The sequence below is a fragment of the Ziziphus jujuba genome, chromosome 2, assembly GCF_031755915.1.
Source record: "Ziziphus jujuba cultivar Dongzao chromosome 2, ASM3175591v1".
Lineage (NCBI taxonomy): Eukaryota > Viridiplantae > Streptophyta > Magnoliopsida > Rosales > Rhamnaceae > Ziziphus > Ziziphus jujuba.
In genome coordinates, this window is record NC_083380.1 from 14,362,815 (window position 1) to 14,379,795 (window position 16,981).

At 39.8% G+C, this 16,981-nt stretch overlaps 1 protein-coding gene across 1 annotated transcript; it reads left to right on the forward strand.

The window, feature by feature from the left end:
* Positions 1–16,344: 16,344 nt before the first annotated feature.
* LOC132800731 (NADH dehydrogenase [ubiquinone] iron-sulfur protein 2-like) lies at positions 16,345–16,716 on the forward strand. Its single transcript, XM_060814984.1, has one exon. The coding sequence runs from the start codon at positions 16,345–16,347 to the stop codon at positions 16,714–16,716; it is 372 nt and encodes a 123-aa protein (XP_060670967.1).
* The last annotated feature ends 265 nt before the right edge of the window (positions 16,717–16,981 follow it).

A 16,981-nucleotide genomic window follows, 5' to 3' on the forward strand; every position in this document is an offset into this window, starting at 1 on the left:
TAAGTTTTTGTACCGATCTTGCTCAAAATAATTACTGAGGAGTACAATCAAACTTTGCAAAATCATGTAAAGAATAAAGGTAGAACAAAAAGATATGTTATGTTTATTAGGGGACTAACGCCGACGCTACGTTGACAACTACCCGTCGTCTTATGGAACAACGCCGATGCTATACCAATGACCACTCATCGGCTTACGTCCACAAAATAGGATAATTTATTGACTGTATTACCTTTGTGATTTTGTTTGCTTCTTGTAACTTTTTGTACCGATTTTGGCCAAAATCATTACTGAGGAATTCAAACAAACTTTGCAAAATCATGTAAAGAATCAAGCTTAAACAAAAAGATGATGTGTTATGTTTATTAGGGGACGAACGCCAACGTTGCATTTTCGTATCATCGTCGTTTTAATCATAAACGCCGATGCTATGTAAATGACCAAGCGTCGGCTTCAGATTATTTGTTGAGTGTATCGCCTTTGTAATTTCGTTTGATTTTTACATGTTTTTGCACTAATTTTTGGTCGAAATAATGACTGAGGAATTGAAACAAACTTTGCAAAACCATGTAAAGAATCAAGCTTGAACAAAAAGATATTGTGTTACGTTTACTAGGGGACCAACACCGACATTACGTTTTAACTTCATCGTCATCTTACTCATAAATGCCGATGCTAGGTAAATGACCAGGCATCGGCTTAAGATAATTTATTAACTTTATTGCCTTCGTAATTTCGTGTGATTCTTGTATGCTTTTGCATTGATTTTGGTCAAAATAATTACTGAGGAATTCAAACAAACATTGCAAAATCATGTAAAGAATTAAGCTTGAACAAAAAGATGATGTGTTACGTTTACCAGGGGACCAACGCCGACGTTCCATTTTCGCATCATCGTCATCTTAATTATAAACATTGATGCTAGGTAAATGACCAAGCGTTGGCTTAAGATAATTTATTGAGTGTATTTCCTTTGTAATTTCGTTTGATTCTTATAAGTTTTTGCACTGATTTTGGTCAAAATAATTACTAAGGAATTTAAACAAACTTTGCAAAATCATGTAAAGAATCAAGCTTGAATAAAAAGATGATGTGTTACGTTTACCATGGGACCAACTGTCAGGACCCGTCCAGAATTCCTTCCCCGGAACCCTAGACAGCCCTGATCCCAGGGAAACTCTACCGAACCCTCCAACGGAAAATCCGGCAGAGCCTCCCCTAAGGGATTTACTTACCACAAATTACCTGCACTGAAAACACACTTCTAACAACATCCCCTTATTCCTCCCACAGACTACAAATTGTTTCCACAAATTACAGCACTCCAAAATAAATACAGTAATCCAGTGCATAATAAATACAACAAGAGTGAAAGAAATATTACAACTGCAATAAAAGAATAAACGGGTACTGCCGAACTAAAACAGCGAGGAAGATCAAGTCCGCTCCGAATGCACACCGACAACCTGGTACCTAGAGGAACGGAATTTAAGAGTGTGAGATGCTAATCATCTCAGTGAGCGACCCTACTACTATACCATATAATATCACAGTAATAAGTATAAATAATAATTATTTGGAAATAATAATTTCTCTCAAAACCCTTACAATTCTCTCAGTTGGAAAGGTTCCCCTTTTAAAACATTTTCACAAAACCCTTTATTCATATTCCCCAAAACCAAGACATCAAATAAATATCCGAACAGTAATAATTATATTTTTAATTCCAATACAGTTTCCAAACATTTTATTTTTAAAACACAGTTCTGAAAATCATTTGATGCACCCACTATATACCAGTGGCGCCAGAGTACCCAGCGTCCCGAGGTACTGCCAGACAGGAGGTTATAGAGAGAAACCGGCATACGGTCGCGTGGCGTCCCACTGCGCCGCTGCTAACCTGGTGTCCCGGCCAAAGGGGGGTGGCCACCCTCTCCGATGGCATCCACAGGACACCTTCATAATATCACCTGCGCGCTACTCACACCCACCTGCGCGCTAATCATATCCGTGTGCACAATATCCATATCACATATACCATATCACATAATCAGAACACCAGTACGTGCACGGTGCATCTAAAAATTATAAAATCCGCAAATTTAAATTATAAAACAAATTTCACATTTTTCATAAGCATAGCGGGCATAATCCATCCGCTTGAACCGGGAAATTCTCCACAATTTCCTTATAATCCATACCATAAATTCCACGATTTTCAAATCCACCAACTTCCAAATCCATCAATTCAAATATCCATATATATTTTTTTTTTCAAGCATAAATAATTTCTCGAAATATCATAATCAAATCTCATAATATTCCATGGGCATATTTTATAAATATTGAAATCACCAACATAACCAAATATTTTCCTTGAAATATTTGAAAATCAAATCGTGCCCAATTTACCATTAAAATCACACCAATTTCGAAATCCTCAAAACCATAGCATAATTTCACATGGCATAAATTTGTAAAATGCACATGTTCTTAAATCCAATAAATTCATAAATAATTCCACAATAAATTGAATAAATATTTGGCACATAGAAATTAAATTCCAAATATTTAAATCACACATAATATATTCACCAATTAAATTTCCCAAAATTAAATTGAAGGTGGGTCACTCACCTGGAGCACGCAATTAACCTATGATCCACTACGGGATCAATTCTACGACTCACCGGTGCTCCTAGAACAAAATTCACAGACAGTCAAATAAATTAATATTTTATTCGGGTAAATAATACCCGATACCCGGGGGGTCAAAACACAAACGATATCTAGAATTTACGAGTTATATACCGAATCGAAGCTCGAGTGATGCTGATCACAGATTCGGTCTTACTTCCCAGTGATCGGACCCGACGGAATCTCGCCGGAAAGCTTTTCGAGTTTCGGCTCCGCAATTCTCCCAAACCGTCGCGAATTGGCGGAAACGGAAGCCGGATCCGGATTCAGGAGGTCGAACACAGCGGACTGGAGCTGGCCGAAAATTTCGGGTACTCGCCGGAACAATATTTTCCGGCGGGCCGCCGCGGTCACCGGCAACCGTCGCCGGCGGCGCGTGCGTGCGGTGGCAGTTGGCTGTGAACTTTTGCAGACTTGTAGATCGTGAGGAGAGCAATCCAACGGGACCGACGGTGAGCAAAACGGAGGTTGGACGGCAGAGAAATCACCGTTTGAAGATTTCCGACCCCTCGCCGGAAAACGCTCCGATCCCGGCGCGTCGGTGGTCCGATGGCCGTGATTTTTGGTGGGTAGGCCGGACTTGAGGAGAGGGATGATGGGTGTATGGCGCGTGTACTGTATATCATCCGGAATAGTGCCGATTCGCGGTGGCCGGCGGTGGAGGGGGAAAAATCGCCGCCAAACTTCGGAGGTCCGATCCGGGCGCGTCCGGCGGCCGTTCGCCGTGAAATTTGGAGGTTTTGCCGGAAATGAGGTGGGCAATCTGGCTGGCCGGTGCGTGTACAGTAACTAGGCCGGAAAACGTGAAAATGACCGGCGGCCGGTGACTCTCTCTCTCTCTCTCCTCTCTCTCTTTCTCTCTCTTCCCCGAGTGTTTTAACAAATAAAACCCCTGTGTGACACTGTTCATGCCACGTGGACCAATCAGAAACTGACACGTGGCGTTTCACTGTTCATCGACCCAAAAAACATTAAAATAATACGGTATCCGGTAAACTTCAAACGTCCATAACTTTTTAACCGGATGTCCGTTTTGAGCGTGCCGCTAGTCTGTGAACTCGTATCGACGAGTACTTCACAACCATGCATGAGTCAATGCTCAATTCCCCATAAACAAAAAGTCAACTCCGGCACCCCTTGGACAATTTGGACCGCAACTTGTTTCGCCCATAACTTTCAAACCGTAGCTCCGTTTTTGACGTGCTACTAGTCTACGAACTCAGGGCGTCATGCACTTCACCACGGTACCCTGGTCAACTCGAAATTCTCACCGAGTCAAAAAGTCAACTTTTGACCCCCTTCGGTCATCGGTCAATGGTCAACCTCGGTCAACGTGCACGGATTCCGGTGCGATTCGGGACGGGGTGTTACACCAACGCCAACGTTACATTTTTGCATCATCTTCGTCTTAATCATAAACGCCGACGCTCTGTAAATGACCAAGCATCAGCTTAAGTTTATTTGTTTTGTGTATTGCCTTTGTAATTTCATTTGATTCTTACATGTTTTTACACCAACTTTGGTCGCAATAATTACTGAGGAATTCAAACAAACTTTGCAAAATCATGTAAAGAATCAAGCTTGAACAAAAAGATGATGTGTTACGTTTACTAGGGGACCAAAGCCGACATTACATTTTCGCATCATTGTCGGCTTAAGATAATTTATTGAGTGTATTTCCTTTGTAATTTAATTTGATTCTTGCAAGTTTTTACACCAATTTTGGTCTAAATAACTACTGAGGAATTCAAACAAAGTTTGCAAAATCATGTAAAGAATCAAGCTTGAACAAAAAGATGATGTCTTACGTTTACCAGGGGACCAATGCCGACGTTACGTTTTTGCATCATCGTCGTCTTAATTACAAACACCGACGCTAGGTAAATGACCAAGCTTTGGCTTAAGATAATTTATTGAGTGTATTTCCTTTGTAATTTCATTTGATTCTTGCAAGTTTTTGCACCGATTTTGGTCGAAATAATTATTGAGGAATTCAAACAAACTTTGCAAAATCATGTAAAGAATCAAGCTTGAAGCAAAAGATGATGTGTTACGTTTACCATAGGACCATTGCCGATGTTACATTTTTACGTCATCGTCGTCTTAATCAGGAACGCCCACGCTATGTAAATGACCAAGTGTCGACTTAAGATTATTTATTGAGTGTATTGCCTTTATAATTTCGTTTGATTCTTACATGCTTTTACACCGATTTTGGTCTAAATAATTACTGAGGAATTCAAACAAACTGTGCAAAATCATGTAAAGCATTAAGCTTGAAACAAAAGATCATGTGTTACATTTACCATGGGACCACTGTCGATGTTACATTGTTACGTCATCGTCGTCTTAATCATAAATGCCCATGCTATGTAAATGACCAAGTGTCGACTTAAGATTATTTATTGAGTGTAGTGCCTTTATAATTTCGTTTGATTCTTACATGTTTTTGCACCGATTTTGGTCAAAATAATTACTAAGGAATTCAAACAAATTTGCAAAATCATGTAGAGAATCAAGCTTGAACAAAAAGATGATGTGTTACTACCAAGGGACCAATGCCGACGTTACATTTTGCATCAGCGTCGTGTTAATTATAAATGCCGACGCTAGGTAAATGACCAAGCGTTGGCTTACGATAGTTTATTGAGTGTATTTCCTTTGTAATTTCGTTTGATTTTTTCAAGTTATTGCACCGATTTTGGTTGAAATAATTACTTAGGAATTCAAATAAACTTTGTAAAATCATGTAAAGAATCAAGCTTGAAACAAAAGATGATGTGTTTCGTTTACCACAGGACCAACGCCGATGTTACGTTTTCATGGCATCGTCATCTTAATCATAAATGCCCATGCTATGTAAATGACCAAGCTTCAGCTTAAGATTATTTTATTGAGTCTATTGCCTTTATAATTTTGTTTGATTCTTACATGTTTTTGCACTGATTTTGGTCAAAATAATTACTGATGAATTCAAACAAACTTTGCAAAATCATGTAAAGAATCAAGCTTGAACAAAAAGATGATGTGTTACGTTTACCATGGGACCAACGCCGATGTTACATTTTCATGTCACCGTCGTCTTAATCATAAACGCCCATGCTATGTAAATGACCAAGGGTCGGCTTAAGATTATTTGTTGAGTGCATTGCCTTTATAATTTCATTTGATTCTTACATGTTTTTGCATCGTTTTTGATCGAAATAATTACTAAGGAATTTAAACAAACTTTGCAAAATCATGTACAAAATCAAGCTTGAACAAAAAGATGATGTGTTATGTTTACCAGGGGACCAACGCCAACTTTACGTTTTCTCGTAATCTTCGTCTTAATTATTAACGCCGGCACTAGGTAAATGACCAAGCATCGACTTAAAATAATTTATTAAGTGTATTGCCTTTGTAATTTTGCTTGATTCGTACATGTTTTTGCATCGATTTTGGTCGAAATAATTACTAAGGAATTCAAAGAAACATTGCAAAATCAATTAAAGAATCAAGCTAGAACAAAAAGATGATGTGTTACGTTTACCAGGGGACCAACGTCGACGTTACATTTTAACTTCATCGTCGTCTTACTTAGAAACGCCGACGTTAGGTAAATGACCAAGCGTCGGCTTAATATAATTTATTGATTTTATTATTGCCTTCATAATTTCATTTGATTCTTGTATGTTTTTGCACCTATTTTGATCAAAATAATTACTAAAGAATTCAAACAAACTTTGCAAAATCATGTAAAGAATCAAGCTTGAACGAAAAGATGATGTGTTACTTTTACCATGGGACCAATGTAGACGTTACATTTTCACGTCATCGTCGTCTTAATCATAAACACCAACGCTATGTAAATGACCAAGCGTCGGCTTAAGATTATTTGATGAGTGTATTGCCTTTGTAATTTCGTTTGATTCTTATATGTTTTTAACACCGATTTTGGTCGAAATAATTACTGAGCGATTCAAACAAACTTTGCAAAATCATGTAAAGAATCAAGCTTGAACAAAAAGATGATGTGTTATATTTACGAGGGGACCGATGCCGATGTTACATTTTTGCATCATCGTTGTCTTAATCATAAATGCTAACGCTAGGTAAATGACTAAGTGTTGGCTTAAGATTATTTATTGAGTGTATTTCCTTTGTAATTTCGTTTGATTCTTGCATGTTTTTGTACCGATTTTGGTCGAAATAATTACTGAGGAATTTAAACAAACTTTGCAAAATTATGTGAAGAATCAAGCTTGAACAAAAAGATGATGTGTTACGTTTACCAGGGGACCAACGCTGATGTTACGTTTTCGCATCATCGTCGTCTTAATCATAAACGCTGATACTAGGTAAATGACCAAGTGTCGGCTTAAGATTATTTATTGCGTGTATTGCCTTTGTAATTTCGTTTGATTTTTACATGTTTTTACACTAACTTTGGTCAAAATAATTACTGAGGAATTCAAACAAACTTTGCCAAATCCAGTAAAGAATCAAGGAATAACAAAATGATGATGTGTTACGTTTACCAGCGGACCAACACCGATGTTATGTTTTCGCGTCATCGTCGTCTTAATCATAAATGCCGACGCTAGGTAAATGACCAAGTGTCGGCTTAAATGTATTTATTTTGTGTATTGTTTTTGTAATTTCGTTTGATTCTTACATGTTTTTGCACCGATTTTGGCCCAAATAATTACTGCAGAATTCAAACAAACTTTGCAAAATCTTGTAAAGAATCAAGCTAGAACAAACAGATGTTGTGTTACGTTTACTAGGGGACCGACGCCGATGTTACGTTTTCACTTCATCGTCGTCTTATGCATAAACTCCGACACTACATTTTCTCTTCAGCATCATCTAAATTTTAACAAAGGAATTTAAATTTTAAATGACCAAAGCTAACGCTATTTACATGTACCAGCGTCGGTGTAGGCCTCTTTTTTGTTCTTTTGTATCCTTAACAAATTTTAAAAGAAAAATGAAAAACTTAAAAAATACCGAATCCAACGCTTTCACATATACCAATGACATTGTATGCGTCATTGATGCGTGTACTTATTCGGATGAATTGTATAAGACAAACTAATAACTAAGGAATTTAAACAAACGTAAGAAAATCATTAAAAAGATGAAAGTTTAAAAGAGAGTAGAAAAACTCTAAGAATACCAAAGCCATTGCCGTTGGCATGTACCAGCGTCGGCTTAGGCCTCATTTTTTAAATTTCTTTCCCCTTTTAGCCTTCACTGTTGTCATTACCATTGATGCTTGTAATTATTCGAATGAATTGTTTAAGACAAAATTATAACAAAGGAATTTAAAGGATAGTAAGAAATTCATAAAAAAAAAATTGATTTTGTAAACAAAAAGTAAAAAACCTGTACACTACATAAATAAAAAATATTTTTTACAAAAGCTACAAAATCATTATTTAATAAATTAATAAGAAGTACCAAAGAATGAACAAAATTTACAAAACCCAATGAGGCTACCAAGCAGAAATTGTCATGAGTTTGAAATAGCTTTGACCATAGCAGATGCCCATTCGGCTCGTAATTTGTTGACAACATCTTGTGGCTACTTAAAAAATCAATAGACAAAACCCCTTCCCAGCCGATGGGAATCTACGTCTGGGTCTTATTCCATCTCAAACTCGGATTAGGAAGAGTGCCCTTGAACTACAGATCAATCAGAATAATAATAAATACAAGAAAAGAAATGGATTCTCCTGCCCGAGCTTTCCGATCAACCAATCCCCTATTTCAGGGACATCTCTTTGTTAGGAAGGGCCAGGTATCACTAATTCATCGAATGAGCCCATCCCTCTGGCCTATCATTTATTGGTCGATTCGGCTGGTGGCTCCTGCATCTCCTGCATCTCCATGGGGCCCCTTCATACAAGTTTGTTGCTAGGAGTCCCTCTCTCTAGTCGAATCAATAATCAATAGAAGACCTGGCTCTTCAATCGAAATTCTACTGCTCCCGAACGGTGAAATGCTGTTCCCCATACCTGCGGTTAGAGCTTATAATAGTATACTTAGACAAGATGGAGAAGGAGGGCATTCTCCGGTCCTAGGTGTGTCTGGAGGAGGCCCAGAAGTAGTTTTTAGGAGGATGTTGTCCCCTCAAGACTACGAGTAGTTTTGGTTCTTGAATCTCATGTAACAGTATGTCGAAGACAAAACACACAGGCTGACGCATTGGCTAATAACCGCTCTCACGATCCCTTTTTGAAGGAAAGTAAAGGTGGTCGTGGAAGAAAGGCTTGTTCTTCCACCGATACTCGAACACCTAGCCGGTTTGAGTTTTCTTCTTTCGAGCTGTAGTTTCTTCCTTCTCGAGGAGCTAGAGCTTAGGAATCCATAATTTTGCAAGAAGACAAGACTAAATTAATGACATAGGATCAAAAGAAAGCTTCTTATTGAGAGACTGATTACAGGAACTCCTTACACTTCTCCCAGGGACAGGGACTATGGCTTGACCTTCGGGGAAGAACTCCGTGGGCTCTTTTGGGTTTAGGTTTGAATGAAGGAATTGAATCCACTAAAGTAGCGGTTAAAGGTCATCCTCTCGTGCTTAAAGCTTAGCTCTAGCTCTGTTTCTCACATTCTACTAATTGAATCAGCTCTTACAGAATCGGTTGTTTGCCGATTCAACGGTATGTGAGTTGGGTTTAGAACGTCGTGAGACAGTTCGGTTCCTATCTACTGTCGGTGTTAAAGGGAGAACTGCAAGGAGCCAACCCTAGTACGAGAGGATTGGGTTAGGCCAACCTATGGTGTATCGATTGTTTTTGCAGTATTGAACAAGCGGTCCGGGGAAAGAAAAGGACTACTTTTGAAAAAAAAATGGAACTAGCTTAATTCGCTAGGCCTTTGGAACAAAGGTGATTCTGTTCATGCTTCAGACGATCTGGCTAATTGTATGTACTTTTATCTAATTATAGACTCTTCTTCGTGAACCTATAGGCCTATTTTAGCGCATTTCCACAAAGGTAACCGGTTAGGTTTACTTTGGAAACGCTACTAAGGACTGGGTGAAGAATGAAAAACGTCTACTAACACCAACGGGAAAAGATCTTTTTTAGATCAGCAACAAATGTCTTATATCTATGAAGAAAGATTATTCCTCGGGTTCAGACCCTGAATGCCATACCTTGCTAAAGGCGATTCACGAGAGAATCGCGCATATTTTCGTTTGACCGAGATGTGAATGCCCGCGATCTGCTCGGTATAGTGATGTATTTCATGGCCGACATCTAACCGACACGAATACACCGACATGAAATGACAGAGCATTTCTTCTTTCATCCTCAGACGTTTTGTTCGATTTTGGCACTAGCGTTCTCATGCCCGGAACCCTCGCGATTGATTGGGAGAAAGAGCGAAAGCGAGAAAGATGGATTGTTATCCATCGAAAATCGATAGGAATTCCCCGGGGATTGCCTTCTAATAGATGTTATGTCTTTTATTATTAACATCCAATCCCATGCTAATAAGAAAAATGAGCGATTGCTAGTCATCTTTCATTTTATGCAATACATGGTAGGGGCTAAGGCTCTGAAGGCTTTCTAACTTGCTTCAATTAGGGAATAGTGCAGATGGAGAAATTACGTGGTTCTGTAGCATCCTCCAACTTTCTATCCACTCCCTTCACTTTCTTTACTAGATGGGAAGATGTGAATCGCAAAGGCCTTCCCACCACGCGAAGTTAAGTTCAAACTTCGCCGGGGAGAGAGAAGCAAATTGAAAACCGGCCTCAAATCCGATATGGAGGTAGAAGAATATAGACTACATTCGGGTAAGCGGGTACTAGATTATACAATTACTTCCTTGATGATTGGCATAATGCTTAACACCATAGTTACCTCACACTTAACTAATATAAATTGTTAAGAGGATTATGGATAACAATGCAAAATCAGTATTTACATTACTACGAAATGGAGATACCGAGAACCTTTCTAATAAACTCATTATGATAGCACGTTACCTATACGAGGAAAGGCCTAAGTATAAAAGTCTTATTTTAGAGATGGAACTGGAAAAGCGTATCCTCTCCTTAGAAGATTGAACTTTTAGCTTTTCCTCTATGTCAAGATCATGGATTCCTAAGCCTCATAAACCGGGTGAAATGAAACCCATTACAAAACCTCATAAAGAGGACATTATTGTGTTAGATGCCTTCTCTCTTTTCTTAAACAGTGTATTCGAACGAGTCTTTCTACCGCAATCCCATGGGTTTATACAAAGACGAGGACCTATTACATTCTTTCTTCAAATGAGGAAATGGGGAACTCTGGATAGACTGGTTAAAGCTGACATTGTGAAATAAATGCTTTGATAACCTCAACCATGATCTGCTCCTGGGCTTCCTCCAAGTGCACTTAGGACTTACTGATTCCCCCCTTTATTTTTAATAGGCTCCTTCTGCAAAACAAAAATAGTAGGAAAGAAATAACTTTTCATTAGAATGAAATGGCATTCCTCAAGGGTGCTCAGTGAGCCCGGTGTTGATGAACATTTATCTGCATGGAGTGGATGTTTCCCTTCTACTCCTTAGTGATCAATATAAAGGGAACTTCACCTACGCACGGTATGCCGACGACATGATTATCAGAATCCGAGGAGGTGACCCTAACTTGTTATTGGTTTTATGGAAACAGGCTTTTGAAAACTATTGTAAGAAGATAAAGTTAGAAGCAACTTAAAGTATTATTGATAAGAATCATCCTCGTAAAATTATGGTGCTAGGCCTTGTGACGACTATTAAGGAGAATGGTGAATTGGTAATAAAAGCACCCTTTAGAAAATGGAAAAAGTGACTGACCTTAGATAAACTACTAGAAAAAATGGAGCAGAATAGGTCTTTTAAAATGGTTTATGGTACATTGATCTCCGCCCTGATATCCCGAGCGGGCTGCTGCTTTTGCTGCACTCAAGTTTACAGTGAAACACATTAGAATTATCTTCTGTAAGCAAGTGTTCCATGAGCGAACCCGACAATTCCTCCAATTATACGGCAGGTCAGACCCGCGACCCCATTCTAATCGGCAGGCTTTCTTTTTCATCAATTCCCTTTCCCTTAGGGTAAAACAACTGAAGGTGAAGATAAACCAGAAAGCCAAGCGCTTCGATCCTCGGGCGGGAGGCTAGCCATTTCGTACTTTAGCTTACTCGGGCAGGGTGCCGAAAGGCGGGCTAGTCCAGGAGGAGGGTATAACTTAACCAACCCCTATGGTTCTGATTACCTTATTATAAAATTTTTAGGGTCAGTAAACTAGTTTAAGACCTCATTGGTAATGTGTCCTGATTTGTCTTTCATGTGTCCAGGAAATTGCGTTAAATAAGAGTTTATTTAATTCGCGCCACTCTACCCCTACGCTGGATGGCTACCGGCGTCAGTAAGGACAACCTGCCCACTCGCTAAGTTTCGTAGTACTTAGGTCTAGTGGGATGTGATTTTCCCCTGTGAGGAGTTAAGCTTTCGTAATTATTGTGGCTTTTCTCCAGGCAATTTCAGAAAATATGTAACTTGGGATAAGCTTGATCCCCCCCTAGATTATTTTGGTTCAATGGTTATGGTAAAATGGGAGATAGAGTGTTTATTAGTTACTAGGTTCTGGTTGAGTTGCGACACTGCACCTTAGTCTTGTTTGATTAATAGGAAAAGGAGGAAAAAAAAAAGCTTCTGATGAGCATCCTTTATTTTTTTAGTTCCTTTAGTTGTTTTCTAGCAGCAGGGCTTTTCGGACGTTTTCTAGGATCAGAAGGAACCACTAGAATGACTTCAGGTCGAAATCTCGTAACTTTTGGAATCGTGATTTTTCGCATTTCTATTTCTCTTTTGAAGGCATTGTTTGCAGTTGAAAAAAAAGTACAGCTTTCTACTTGTCTCTATTTTTTATATATCAATTCAATTATTCATCTCTTTTTTTCTTTTCTTTTAAACTTTACTTGATAGAAAACTTTTTCCTTTATTTGAAAGATGTTTTTGCTTTTGTTGTTGTTTTATTGTGGGGACCGTCATTACTGCCGAGACCAAATACGGAAAGATGATGATGGCCCCTTCGGGGGGTTCGGGCTTGTCAGTCTCGACTCGTGGACGGGGAAGGCTAACTTTAGTCTTCCTTTCCCTAAACGGCTCTCCTCTAGCAATGTATACTCGTGCACTGCTTAAGGCCCCTAAAGCCTTCAAAAGCCTGCACCAAACACAAAATTCAGAAGTCTCTCTAGCGAGAAATTCTTAGTTAAAAATCTACCCTATAGAATTCCAGTTTATGTTTTTCATTTACCTTGCAATTTCTAATGCATTAAAAGGACACAGACCAGCAACTCTTTGCTGAATGTGGCTCATGTTTAACCATCTGGTGAGGTATTCAGGTTGAGACTCCCGAACTTGAAGTTGTAGAGAAGATGGGGATTCTTAGAATTGCCAAGGAGTAGGATATATAAGTGGGAAAGATGTGATAGGCTGGCTTGGAAAAAAAGCACTCATTTGAATTAAAGACCAAGCTACACCATTCTCTGCTACCAAATCATAGATCTTCTAGAAAAGACAAAAAAAAGCGAATGAGCTCACTCGATTCGCGTATGATCCTCCATTCTTTCTCATAGACTGATGCAGAAAAGAAGTAACTTAAGGAAACATCTGGTGAATTCGCGACAATCCAGTACCAATGGACGTACCGAAGCCAATCCTTCATCCAGTTCTTAAGAAAATACCACTCAAGGAAGTCCTGGACTCTTTTTGTTGGAAATAATTCATCAGGAGCCACCTTTAAATCTGAAGGTTTCATCTCTTTAAGAAGGAAGGAGATAATGAAACCTTGAAGATAAGGAAGTGAAAGCTCACTCTGCCAAGCCACAATTATAATGGATAGTCATTGTGACCCTGAGGCTTGGTGTACATAGCAAGAACCCACTCAAAGTGATGAGATCTTGTATGACTGAGTTTGGCAAGGACCTTATAACCTCCAGCACCTATCCTTACTAAGGTAGAGAAGCTTATTAATGAATGGATATATTTTACATATAGCCATCAGACCATATCACCCTTACTAAAAAAGCAAATTTGGACTATGTCATGAAAAAGCTATTTTTTCTTTAGAATTTGGAAAGAAATAAACTGATCAAAATCAGAAACTAAGCAGGACTCCGTCAGAGAATGAAAAAGAAAGTGTTGGGAGGAACTATATCAGCTTGACACATCGACAGGTAGTCAGGTGAGCATTATTTAGTTGCTTCTGTTTAGCTAAGGGATTGGTGGAACTTCTTTTTAGAGTGATTATTGGATGGTCCGCTTTTTAAGCACATCTTTCTCATATTGATAAAGCTGGTTTCGTCTCATTTTCCAGCCAGTCATACATACTATTCCACTTTAGCTAAGCTAATGATGAAACAGGATCTGGATTTGTCTGCAGATGATGATGATGTCCACTCCTGGCTCAAAGCGCTTAACGTGTTCACTCCTCCTATTGTCTTTACCCAGCAGCAAGACGCTTAGTTTTGTCGGAAAGGGAATGCTTCTTCCCCTCTACTGTGTGGGTTATAAGACTAGGCGAAGAATTAAATGAATTAATTCGCTTGACCACCCTGAGCCTCTAGTTCTTCTGATTTTGCCAACATCCTTTGATGATAGGCCGATCGAAGGAAGACGCACCGGGATCCTATTTCTATCTCATCAGAAGTAGGCGCATAGGCTATAGAATATATTTCTACTCTATCAGCTACTGTGCCTAATTTGTTGCTTTTTGGTCATAGGTTGCCAGTTTTCGGAGCTCACTTTGCAGGTCAGAACTATCGGAAGATGAAAGAGAACTTATTTAGATGAAAAGTGTACCGGTGCCATTACCCCCAAAAAACCTACATATCTTATGAGGTTGTGTACAAAAACCTTAATTGCACAAGCCTGGATTGGGCCTACCTCCATCCCTAGAGGAGCCGTATGAGGCGGAAGCTCCACGTACGGTTTTGAAGCCGAGCCTTTCCAGCAATGGGGACTAGGGACTGATATGATGATTGGTTTAGGTAGGGCGGCCGGCCTACTACGAGCGCCTGTAGGGAATAGTGCGTGAGACCGCGATCCACAAAACTGATGCATAGGACTCACCCTTTACTTGGCAATGAAAAGGGGAAACATAGCATGTCACAAGAGCGAGGCGAGGTTTGGAACCCTACTGTCAGAGGGATGCCTCACGAGCTGGGCTTCTAGAGATGAGGCCTTTTGGCGAAGCCAAGTCAATTTTGAGCCACCAAACCTTGCAACTGATGAGAAGGCCCTTTTAGGGGAGCTCAATCTTCGGCTTCAAAATATCTCCCTTTGGGAGCTATTTCTCGTCCCTTTATAAGGGTAGCTAATAAGCTTTTTATCTCTCTGTTCCGATACTTATTAGCTCCGTTATGTTTCTAAACCCCTATCCCGCCCGCTCGGGGGTAAACTACACGCATACATGCACACATGTATGTGTGGGTTACACGGGTGCTTGGGTGCGCGCATAGTTCTTAGAACCGGCCCTAGATTGTGTGTCAATGGATAACCTATCACGAGGTGGTTGAAACTCTTGTTTTGATTATCAGAGTTTGTCCTCTAGAGCGAAATCTGTTGTCATTGAAAATCGAATTTTCATGGTTTTGATATTGGGTTCGTGTTTTTTGTACTAGTCTTTATGAGAGAAGCGGTACATTTCGCCTCTTTAGCTCTCCCTCGGGGAGAGTACTCGAATCGGTCTGTTACCCCCCTAAGTCCTCCTCGGGGGGATTATCTAGGTATTTGAAGCTCTCGTTCGTGCCCCTTGTTCAAGGGTCACTTCACTCTCTTTTAGAGTGTCCTTCCTTTTTCTAGCTTGTTTTGTGGCGGTGGGAGTTTTACATCCGAGCGAAAGGTCAGACCAATCCCATTCATCCTGGTCCAATCCGAACAGATCTTGTTGAATGAATTGATCCATTGTTGTATGCCCTACTTCTTAGTTTAGTGAATTTTTCCTTACTCGGACCCGCCTTTTGACTACTCCTGAGATATAGTGGAAACATTTTGTTATGGTGGAGAGTGGGGAGTGAAAACACCAAGCCCTTTTTTCCACATTCTACTTATTTTATTGTTCTTTCCCTTCTTTCCTTTGTTGTGATAAGGGGGGTGTGGTTATGAACTAAACTATATATAACCAAAGTACAAAAGTGGTTTCAGGATACGCTTTGGTTACCGGCGAAGGCTTCCAAAGGCGACCCTCTCGAGTTTCCGGCTATTTCCTAGATTGAAGTAGCCTTTTGTCACCCTACCAAACAAAAAAAGTCACTATCAAATAGATTGCCCTACTGAAGTACTAAAGGTACACTCCACCCGGTGACTAAGAAAGAGATTGGTTTGCATTTGAATTAAAGTGATGTGATTGCAAAGAGGGAAGTAGGGCTCCTATTGAAACACTTTCCTTCCCTCAGCTTTCGATACTAGTTGTTACGTTATGCTACAATTTTTCCAATATCATTGAATAGCATGGCCTGGGGCTAAGGTAACTCAAGTGGGAGAGCCGTATTATAGGTGACCTTATTGCACGGTTTAGAGAGCACTTGTGTATGTGATGCAAGTGAATGTGTACGAAAAAGCTGTCGTAAAGTTTCATTGTTCATTCCGTCATCGACCCTATCTATGTTTCTACGATGGCCCAAGAACACGTTCATTCTTCAGCCGTAGAGAGACTTTGGAATTGCGAGGTACCATTACGAGCTCAATATATACGAGTGTTATTCCGTGAAATCACTCAAATTTCAAGTCATTCACTTGCTTTAACTACTCATGCTATGGATGTAGGAGCATCAACTTCGTTCTTGTGGGCTTTTGAGGAGCGGGAGAAATTGTTGGAATTCTATGAAAGAGTCTCGGGAGCCAGGATGCATGCCAGTTTCATATCACTAGGTGCAGTGGCACAAGATCTGCCTCTTGGCTTATGTCGAGATATTGATTCCTCCACACAACAATTTACTTCTCATATCGACGAATTAGAAGAGATGTCAACCGATAACCGTATCTAGAAACAACGATTAGTGGATATTGGTATTGTCACTGCACAGCAAGCAAAGGATTTGGGATTCAGTGGTGTAATGTTAAGAGGTCGTGCGATATGAAGACATTGATAGCAATATGGGGGAAGTTCCCATCAGGCAACAACGGTTCCGCCCGACCCTACTTAAGCATGCATATTATGTTAGTGAAGACTTAGTGTGAAGCCTTGGAGCTTACGTTAGAAGAGTAAAAGGCCCGGGGCTAGGCTGAGTTGAGGGGGGACAACGTAAGTGA